The following is a 10,361-nucleotide window of genomic DNA, read 5'->3' as shown; positions in this document are numbered from 1 at the left end:
TTAGCTGGCTTATAGAATATTTTTCTCATATGTTAATAATAACATATAGAGAAGAGCTATTTCTCAATGAAAAGATAATCTCGTACACATACTTTTAAATTTCATTGGAAGGATGCTTAGAACTATTACCATTGGTGGAGGCCTAAGTATTTACCGGCTGCCTTTGGGATGCGCAAGGGCAAGGCCAACTTTACGTTCGTGTGTGTACAGGGCGGGTGTGTGAGGACGCGACGCGAGAGGTGAGCTTTGACCTTTGTCACCGCGGACTTTGGGCAGGGCAGCCGCTTATTTGGAAGTGCATGTGAACCACTGATAAATTCCGGCAAAAATGCAAACAGTTGGCCGGCTGGCTAGCTCGAGAGAGTCCACGCATGCACAGTGCGCGTGTCAGTAGCTGCACGCTGGGAAGGGAGCCACTCGTCTTCACACATGGTACAACCCGACCGCTGCTTTGCTGATCACTGCTGGAGCTAATCTGTGGCAGATCGATCTTAAGCTTAAACGGTATGGTTTTGTTGGTTGCTTTCGTGATTTAGCAGTCATTGTACACGTGGAGTCGTGGATTCTCTGATGAAAGCAACGGACTCCGTTAGGCGACAATAATGTCACTGTTGCTAATCGAGGAAAGCCACGTCCGTACATACATCCGCTAATTGACTTAAAAAAAAAGATTAGTTGACTTTGGACGGTCAGCTCCCTTCTCAGTCCCTGCCATTTCCCTCGGCAGCTTTGTCCCACCCTGCCACGACCGTCTCTCTCGTTCCTCAAGTCCAATCGCATCAAAGCGTACGTGAAAGCAGAGGAGGCGCCTTGCTTCCGAGGAGATATTGTTTTTAGAGGTCCTCTTTAGTTTAATTAATTCAATTAGTATTTGTCTAAAATGTTCTGGACGTTGAATGTGGATTTGTAGTGCTTTAGCTTCGCTTGAGCTCGCTAGCAGTCGTTCATTGACCGAGCAGCGAGTACGTAGCTGAAAAATCAAATGATCCCAAATAAACTAACTCTAACAATGACAGCTAGTTCAAAAGAAATTCGGGAGGTGAGCAACATAAAAGATATACATTATTTCTACTAATTTACTATCTTGCCTCCCCTTGTTATTTGACATTACTATAAAATTATCTGAGAGTTCCTCTTAAAAGGAAAAGTACGAAGGGAAAAGACTGTAGCAAACCATTTCATGGCCACCTCAACAAATTTTTGTCTAAGGCCATGTTCCCTCAAAACTCTCAACTTTGACACTATGCAAAAAGAAGATTTCCCATCACATCAAACTTGAGGTACATGCATGGAGTACTAAATGTAGACGAAATTAAAAACTAATTGCACAGTTTTGTTGTACTTTGCGAGACGAATCTTTTGAGCCTAATTAGTCAATATTTGGACAATAATTCACAAATACAAACGAAACGTTACAGTGTGCTACAGTGCTATAACAATAATTTTGTACCTCCAAACTTTGAGCAACTAAACAAGGCCTAATTTCTACCCTAGACACCAGAATAAACCCTCTGATTTTTTTACAACTCTGCACCTAAAGATCAAAACCGGCTCGACTTTCATCCTTAGCTGGTCAGAAGTGACGCAGCAGTGGTTTTTGCTCCAAGCTAGCATTTTTTTTTCACCCCGTGACATCGTACCAAGAATAATAGGAGGATGGCGTGGGAGCGGTGGAGGTTTTGGTCATATTCAAACCATAAGACATGCTTTTTCAATGGGCTCCACGTGACCCCACAATATAAGGCCCAAGCTAAATAGCCTACGTTTAATACTTCTAATTAGTATCTAAACATTTGATGTAACACTTGCTAAAAATAAGTAAAGGTAACCAAACGCCACCTAAGATGGCGCAATAGCATTTGCAGAGATATGCGCAGGATAGATTGACGATAGAAGTCAACTCAGAATGAATTTGAAAATGAAGCTTAACTCGTTGGGAAGTATACTTGATAATCTTTTCGTGAAAAGAGCTAGTTTGTTGTTGTAAACATCATAGTATAGAATGAATTAAGGGTCAAATGGAACATTTAACAGTGTTCCGTTCCAGCAATCACGAACTGAACTACACGGTTTTGAAGCTCACGGAACTAGCTGGACAAATGCAAGAGTTGATCCACAGCCACCCAAAATTTACTCTCTCTCCCTCTCTCTCGCGAAGAGTTGAGAGCCCTTATTTGTTATTACTCAGAAACGTTATTACATTCCTGAGCAACAATGTGCTCAACACAAACCGGAAAACACCCAAAATTTACTTAGTTCGTTATATGTCATCTAAGGCATCGTTTGGTGAACTACTCCCTCCGTCCCAAATTACTATTCGTTTTGACTTTTCTAAATACGTAATTTTTGATATGTATCTAGACATAGGGGGTGTTTGGTTCCCTTTGCTTATTTTTAGCAAGTGTCACATCAAATATTTAGATACTAATTAGGAGTATTAAACGTATGCTATTTACAAAACCCATTACATAAGTGGAGGCTAAACGGCGAGACGAACCTATTAAGCCTAATTAATCCATCATTAGCAAATGTTTATTGTAGCAACACATTGTCAAATCATGGACTAATTAGGCTTAATAGATTCGTCTCGCCATTTAGCCTCTGCTTATGTAATGGATTTTGTAAATAGTCTACGTCTAATACTCCTAATTAGTATCTAAACATTCGATGTGACGGGTGCTTAAAAATAAGCAACCGAACCAAACCAGGCCACAGTATACATATAAGTGCATATCAAAAGCTATGTAACTAGAAAAGTCAAAACAAGTAATATTTTGGGACGGAGGGAGTAACAGTGATCCTATGAACACACAAAAATCTCATGCTCAAAACTACAAGAAAAGAAAAAGATTCCTTAAAGAAACTACTAAAAGAAAAGGACAGTAGTAACTCCCAAGACAGAACCCACGCATTCACGTCGACACGCGCTATTTGGAACAATTAAGCATTACTAATTACTCTTACACACAAAAATTGCCTTTACTTTACAGCCTTTTCCCCACTGATTTGTACCGGCTTGCCCCTCCGACAAACCAAGCAGGGGAGCTCTGCCAAAATGGACTGGCGCTGGCGCGTCTAGATTAATGGAGCCGGCCAGCTCGCCAGAGGGAAACGCAGGCAGCTTTGGGGCCATGTGTTGGAAGCATTTTGATCTGTTTACCCTTGTATACGGGTACAGAATCGAAACGCTTGCTCTGCTCCGTGCACATCCATTTTTTCCTTTTGCTCTCTGTCTTTATTTAGGGTACGGGCAACTTTCTATGAACATCGATGGTTCATAAAAAGCTCTAACCAAAGCACGTACGTCATGGACGGTAAACATAGTCGTTCGTAAAGTGCTGTTCAAAGCGTGTCAGTGTCACGTTGCATTCAAGCTGAGGCAGGGCAGGGGCTCGGAACCGCATTCAAGTTTTGACACAGATAATACAGGGGGCATCCGGGCAGCGCGGATGCATGGCAACAATGGAAGAACAGCCCCAAGAAATGGAAGAAACAAATTGAACCAGCAAAACTTGTGTGGGAGGTTTCTAGCCCATGAGTGATTAAGGAGCAAGATGGCTCCATCTTTCATCCAAGTTACAGTACCACTACTAACTAGGACTCCTAAGAGACTTGCTACTTCCTAATCCTAGAACTAATAGAAGGCTAGAACTCCATGCCATGACAAGATGCTGCAATCCACACACACATCCAACGTGGAGAGGAAGCAAACAAGAACAGAGCACAACTATTACTAGATTCCATGCGCCATAGCTCTTGGTTTGTTGCATCGGCCGGCGCGACGCCATTGGTGTTTTCTTCAGCTCATCAGGCGACGCAGTTGAAGCCACCCAAGCAACCCATCCAAAGGCTCCTCGACGCCCTCTTCTGCAAGCAAAAAAACAAGCATGAGAATTTCAAGTTTGCAAGAAGAAAGAAGATTATCCGGAAGAGGAGCTTTGCAGTCGTTCTGCTCTGCAAGAACGTAACGTACACGTCTCGGCCGGCGGGAGACAGTGGTGTCCTCCGGCTGCGGCACCCGGTAGAGGTCCGCGTCGACGGGCCTGACCACCCTGCGGCCGCCCTTTGCAGGCGCCGCGCGCGCCACCGCGGCGGCACCGGCGACGGACGCCCTCGCCCGAACCTCCGTCATCGGCACGCCCCCGTTCCCGCCGTCGCAGTACGGCAAATTCTGGTCCACCGGGACCGCGACCGCTGGCCTCCGCGGCTTCTTGGGCGCCGGCGGCCTGCTGCGCGGTGGCGGCGAGTACCTGAACCAGGCGTCGCTGCAGGCCTCCGGCTCCGCCGCCGCGTACCACCAGGAGCCGGAGTCGCCCGCCGCGGCGCCGGAGTACTGCAGCTGCGGCTCCTCTGGGGAGGACGAGGAGTAGTAGTAGTTCCACTCCCCGAACGCCGGCACGTGCCGCCGCCTCGCCTTGTACTCCATGGCCTCCTGTCTGCTGGTCTCTCACTCTCTGTCTCTCTCACACGCCGCCGCAAGCAAGGGAGAACTAGCTAGAACGAAGCTGATGCTGAGTTGGGTCTGAGCTAGTAGTAGCGGAGAAGCTATGGCGGCGGCGGCGGTGGTGGGAGAAGGCCAGTGGCTGGACGCACGTACTTATAGCAGGAATGGAAGCAAGGAAGCCCCAGAGCACGCAACGCTGCTCTCTGGCCTGGAGACGAGTTGAGCTTGGCGACGGTGGGAAAAAGGAATGGGGTGGAGACGAGTTGAGCTTGACGAGTCTGAGCTAGCAGTCGTGGCTTGCGCTGTACTGCTCGGCCGGCTCGCCAGCGACCGACCGGCGAGGAGGCAACAGTGGCGGCGGCAGGGGCGGGCGCGCGTTTATGAGGGGTCCTTGGCTTCCTCCATGCTCCTGCGGGCAATTCATGGAAGCCTGTGTGTGTGGGCCGTGTGGCAAGCCTCTGATGAGCAGCAGCAGCAGCAGCGCCCTGCAGCGTCCGCAGGCTTTTCGGCGGGGCCCCTGCCGGTGCCCTACCCGGCTACCCTCTTGTGTTGGCGGTGGCCTGTATGATTTGGGCATGAGTGGGGATTGATTAGCCAAAGCGATTAAACAATTGCGTTGCGTCGTCTCGTCTCCTACGCATGCAGGTGCGTGCAGAGACTTTCTTGGCACTGATTGAATCACTTTGCTCACGAATGCCTACGACGCAGGTACCCACAGGCTACGGCTGCGATCAATGGCTTGCTTTGCTTGCTTGGAGTGCACTTCAAGGAAAAACACTCCCGAAATCCTCTGGGACAGGAAGAGGAAAGACTTGTTGTGGTGTAATGCCGAGTCCCATGCCCAACTCCAAGAGGAATGGCCCAAGATAAAAGGATTCGAAATCAAGGTCAAGATTTTGCCCATGCAAAATAATGCAAAACCCTACTTGTGGCCATTTGTCAATGTCCATGGCATGGCTCTCGAAATTCGGTGCTGGTATGGTCAAAACATGCAGCAGCAGGTCGTGTTGACTTTTCGTCACGAGGAGTCGTCAGTCGTCACAATAAACTACCGCGTGGGCCCTTTCGTCAGATTGCATCGGGACGCTGCCCTCTCGATCGGGCGCGTGAGAGGCCCGAGGAGCAAAACGGTTGGCCGAAGCCCGTGTGTCAGAAGAGGAATGGCTAGCAGCAAGCAGGCATGGCTCATGGCTGGCTGTTGGTCCTGCCAGGCCCACTGATTGATCCAGTGGATTTACTCCTAGTAATTGCTGTTAGAGGAATGGGCGCGTAGGAGAGTAATCAGCAGGGACAAACACGAAAAGGCGTTGCAACAAGGCAGGAGTGTGCTACAGTGGACGGGACGGTGGACCAGTAGTTTAATCTCGCGACTAGATGGAGCAGGGCAGGTACCGGGGCAATAAACGCAACACATTCATTCTCTTCTCGCCGTCTCGTGAGTCGGAGAGAGAGGAGGAGAGGAAGAACGGAGGAGGAAATGCATCGTGGGCCATCAATGGCCGGCCGGCCGGCCCGGCGCTGCAACCGCGCAACAGCAGCAGAAGCCCTGACGCGATGGATGGCCCAGCACCAGCACCAGCACCAGCACAGCGCGCAACGAATGCGAGTTGCAGGCGTCGCCATGCCGCGGGTACAGCGCAGCGCAGTGTGCACGGCTCGCGTCGCGTCGCATGGTGCCGCACGCACCACCGGTCATCAACGACGACCAGCAACACACTCTCTCTCTATCTGACCATTCATCGATGGGCGCCTGGCAATGGGATCTGCTGCCAATCTGCCTCGCGTGCAGTTCTCTTCCCCGGCCGGAGCCGAGCCCGAGCGGGCATTCAACGCGGCCTGTCAGTGTCAGGGCCCTCTCATTATGCGTCGCATCGGACTTGGAGAGGCTAGAAGCAGTAGCATCTCCCAGTGCTAGAAGCCCGTAGCAGAAGACGCATTTTACCAGCACGACGGCATGGGGTGCCTTTTACCTCTTGTCTTGTAGCTGCCTGTAATGGCTGTTTCCGCGACAACTTTGCTGGGGTTGCATTGACGGGCAAAAAGGAGATGCAGCTCTCACAGTCCATAAAGCTGGCCGCCGGTGAGCACGGCTGCGGCGTTCGTGCCTGGCCTGCGTTCGAACCGCAACGGGGAACGTCCGGCCGGGGACCGGGGAGCGGATGATATGATGATGCCTTTGCGTACGTGAAGTAGGGGACGACCCATGCCATGCATGACCACCTCCATTGGTGCACGTACGCTAAAGTATACTATTACTACCGGTCTACTAGGGACATCTCTGTTTTTACCGATCATATAATTTGTATCCTCTCTGTGATTGTGTCACCCAATGGCGAACGACCTTAATTTCGCTAATTTGCTTGGTCGTGCTGATCTCCCTTGCGATGTTGCGGCCAGGTTAATGCAAGCACCAATACAAAAACAGTTTATGGGATCGGTTGAAATAATATTTTCAGGGACGGCTCTACATTATCTAACAAGTATCTTCTTTACCATTACGCCGTTCAATTTTGTCGAGTATATACAATACATTTCACCAGGCTTGTTTTGGAATTGCAAGGTTTATTTTGTCGAAGAAAGAACCTACTATTGGAGATGTTTATATAATAAAGGGCTGGTACATGTCTGGCGATCTATAATGCGTATAATACTACTACCACAAGCCCATTCCCTGTTGCACGACTCCTCTTATTGGCGCAAGACGGAATGCAGAGCACTAATAAATTCAAACCAGACGGAGCAGCAAGCAGCAGCAGGCCATGATGTGTTGTTAACGCAGGGAAGCGTCTTCTTGCGAGGAGGAATTGCCAAGCCCAGTTGCCCGTGAATGAATCATAAATGGCGCAACAGTGCCGATCGACGCGACGGCACAGCATCAGCGATTCAGCGTCCTCCCGCGCAACGAATGCGCGCCATGCCGCACAGTGGGCGGCACGGCCGCGCCTGCATCCGTGGCCACGTAGTACCTTCCGCCATGGCACGTCGCCTCATCACCGGCCGCGGCTGGTCGCCTGGTCATAAACGACGACGTCGTCGACGAGCAGCTACATACCAAAACATGGCGCGCCGCACGCAGCCGCGAGCCCCGGTCCCCGATCCCTGCGGGGCACAGTGCAGCGGTCGGCCGAGAGAGATTTATGGCCGGCCTGTTGGGTGTTGCCATCTTGCAACCCAACCTGCCCCGGCGCGGCGCGCGTGCTCCGTCCGTGCACATACGCACACGCACAGGCCGGCCGGCATGGCGCCATGGGCCGGCGCCACTGTTCCGCAGCGTCGCCGCGCGCACTGTGGCGTGCGTCAGGGCTCGCCAGAGGTCTTGGGCATGGAGAGGCTAAGCCCGTGACAGCAGTACGAAGCGCACGATGCAGCGTCCTCTTCCCCTCGCTGACGACGTCATGGATCGGAGCTGGGGCGGCTCTGGCTTGTCCCGTAGCTGTAATGGCGTTTGTGCATGCGCGAGACTCGTACGGCGTGGGGGCGTGCTCTAGCATCGTGGCAGTAGCATGCGTGGTCGCAAGCGCAGGCGAGCAAAATGAAAGATGCAGGGAACGGGACCATGGACAGAGTGGGCAGGGCACGTCGGTTGGCACCACTCTACAATCTACATCCATCTAAGCTGTTGCGTGCAACGCGGGTACGTACGGGGACCTGCAATCCCCCGCATGCGTCACTGCCGATCTCTGGACAGTAGCCGAAGAAGGAGAAGGTAGGTAGGTGTCAATGCGGCTCTGTTTTGGTCAGTGGAGGGAGACGACCGCGTGCGTGCCATGGCCATGCGCCATGCCTGTGCGTTAGAGGTGGATCAGAACCGAACATCAGGGGACCAGAACGTAATACAGTGATGGTGTATCCGTATCCGAACCCTTCCATGGTCGATCATCTCACATGGCCTACCAGCTTGGTTTGCTTTACAGTATTTGGCCACTTAATCTGCCAGTTTAGTTGGCATCCCTTTTTTGGCTCGTATAATCAGCAAATGATCAGCAGCTAGTGATCGATCGAACCAGCACACTGTACCAGACGTATACCCAGAGTCCGGTGAATTGAATCCGCATGGAAACCCCAGTGCTGCACTTCGCGTTGCATCTTGCTGGGGGCCTGGCTGCTGCATGCATGCTGTTGCTGCCGATGAGGCCCCTGCTCTGCAATAACTTTGCCATCGTACTATCTAGAACTGCAACTCTGCATGCACACTTTTGGCGCAAATGCATCGGCGTGCAACTGTCCTCGATCGGCACTGTGCAGGACGCACCGGCTTGTGATGGCTGTACGTGCCACATGGATGAGCGCAGTCATGTGAGCCCACAGATTGAACTCTTAAAACGGGGATGATGGCAAAGAGCTTCTAAGTTCCTGAAACTGGTGCTAAATTTTACCTCGATCTCACACTGTACAAAAAACACATGACAACATGTTTGATTCATTCCATACTTTTTATATATCCTCAGATTGCTACAAAAGCGTCGAAAATTACGTCAGTACTAGCTTTCTGGTGCTGCTTCTAGCTGGTAGCTATTGCTGCAAGCAACAACACCAATATAGGAGACTAGTCTAAGTTCTACCGGATGAGAAAGGCAAACAGGAAAATAGCACACGGATCGGAAATACTACTACTCGCTACTCCTCTAGACTCCAAGGCCCAAGGGTAGTTTTGATCATCTCGTTGCTTGATCAGGCGATGCAACCGAGGCCACCCAAGCAGCCCATCCACAGGCTCCTGCCCGCTCTCTTCTGCACGCATCAAACAAGACAATTTATTAAGCAACACGATCGCACCTAGACATCCCATTGGACATGGATCATGGCGAACGAGAGAGCACGACGACCAAGCTGGAGAATGCTCGCACGTACCGGTCGTGGGCGCCGGCCGGAAGAAACGAAGTCGTCCGGCGGCGGTACCTGGTACAGGTCCTCGTCGACGGGCCGCACCACCGCGCGGGAGCCGCCCTTGCGCGGTGCGCGCGCCGCCGCCACGGCAGCAGCAGCACCGGCGCCGCCGGGCTGCTCCCTCACCAGGGCCACGCTCCCCTTCACGGCGCCGCCGCTGCAGTTCTGCGGCCTCGCCGTCCTCCTGGCCTTCTTGGGCGGCGCCGCCGCCGGCTTGCGCGGGGGCGGCGAGTACCTGAACCAGACGTCGCTGCAGGCCTCCGGCTCCGGCGAGCACCACCACTCGGCCGCCCTCGCCGCGCCTCCGTAGCGGGACAGCTCCGGCGGCTCCTCCGGCGACGCGGAGGAGGGCGAGTAGTAGTAGTTCCACTCCCCAAACGCCGGCACGTGGCGCCGCCTCGCCTTGTACTCCATGATCTCGTCGTCCAGCACAAGCCACAGGCAGGGAAGAAGATGTCCCCGAGCTATGTGGCAGGTAACGGTGGTGGGCTGAATGGCTTTGGTCGAGAATGGAGATGGCCAGTGCGTGTATGGATGTGCTGCATTTATAGCAAGAATCGAAGCATCGGCGCAGGGGCAACTCAAGGCCAAACCACACCACCGGAGAAAGAAGAGAAGGGAAGTAATGTCAATGGAGTTATAGCGGGAGTGGGAAAAAGGAATGAGGGGTGGCAGCGGTAGCTACTACGGGTACAGTGAACAGTATGCATCGTGTAGCTCTCTGCTGCTCCCATGCCTCCATCACTGGCCATGGCGGGACAGTGCCCCAGCTCGCGTTTATGAGACCACGTGGGGCCGGCTCGAGCTCGATCGTCCTTCCTACTGCGGGTAGCGGGTACTTCATGGACGATCGACGACGACCGACTGGTACTGTGCAACAGCCAGCACCGGCGTCAGCAGGCTTTTCGGCGTGGGTGTAGGGGCCCTCTATTTGCTGCTGATGCTTTTTGGGCGCCGGCCACGGCCAGGGCTCCTGTCCTGAGCACCGTATTATTTGGGCATGATTAGTTTTGAATAGTTAAATATTGCC

General features: G+C 52.2%; 2 protein-coding genes across 2 annotated transcripts; both read right to left on the bottom strand.

Annotated features, from left to right (window-relative positions):
• Window positions 1-3,497: 3,497 nt before the first annotated feature.
• LOC101773067 lies at window positions 3,498-5,026 on the bottom strand. Its single transcript, XM_004962563.4, has 2 exons — window positions 3,974-5,026; window positions 3,498-3,867 (listed from the first exon to the last, which is right to left on the bottom strand). The coding sequence occupies exons 1-2, from the start codon at window positions 4,424-4,426 to the stop codon at window positions 3,808-3,810; spliced, it is 513 nt and encodes a 170-aa protein (XP_004962620.1). The 5' UTR covers window positions 4,427-5,026; the 3' UTR covers window positions 3,498-3,807.
• Window positions 5,027-8,848: 3,822 nt separating this feature from the next.
• Window positions 8,849-10,023, bottom strand: LOC101782126. Its single transcript, XM_022825512.1, has 2 exons — window positions 9,296-10,023; window positions 8,849-9,175 (listed from the first exon to the last, which is right to left on the bottom strand). The coding sequence occupies exons 1-2, from the start codon at window positions 9,743-9,745 to the stop codon at window positions 9,116-9,118; spliced, it is 510 nt and encodes a 169-aa protein (XP_022681247.1). The 5' UTR covers window positions 9,746-10,023; the 3' UTR covers window positions 8,849-9,115.
• Between the last annotated feature and the right edge of the window lie 338 nt (window positions 10,024-10,361).

This window comes from Setaria italica, chromosome III (assembly GCF_000263155.2).
Source record: "Setaria italica strain Yugu1 chromosome III, Setaria_italica_v2.0, whole genome shotgun sequence".
NCBI lineage: Eukaryota > Viridiplantae > Streptophyta > Magnoliopsida > Poales > Poaceae > Setaria > Setaria italica.
Note: the sequence above shows the minus strand (reverse complement) of the source record. Positions and strands in the feature narration are given on the sequence as shown.

Coding starts and splice junctions, on each gene's coding strand:
- LOC101773067 (XM_004962563.4), bottom strand. CDS start 4,426: ATGGAGTACAAGGCGAGGCGGCGGCACGTGCCGGCGTTCGGGGAGTGG. Junction 3,868..3,973: donor TCTCCCGCCGGCCGAGACGT/GTACGTTACGTT, acceptor TTTTGCTTGCAG/AAGAGGGCGTCGAGGAGCCT.
- LOC101782126 (XM_022825512.1), bottom strand. CDS start 9,745: ATGGAGTACAAGGCGAGGCGGCGCCACGTGCCGGCGTTTGGGGAGTGG. Junction 9,176..9,295: donor CCGGCCGGCGCCCACGACCG/GTACGTGCGAGC, acceptor TGATGCGTGCAG/AAGAGAGCGGGCAGGAGCCT.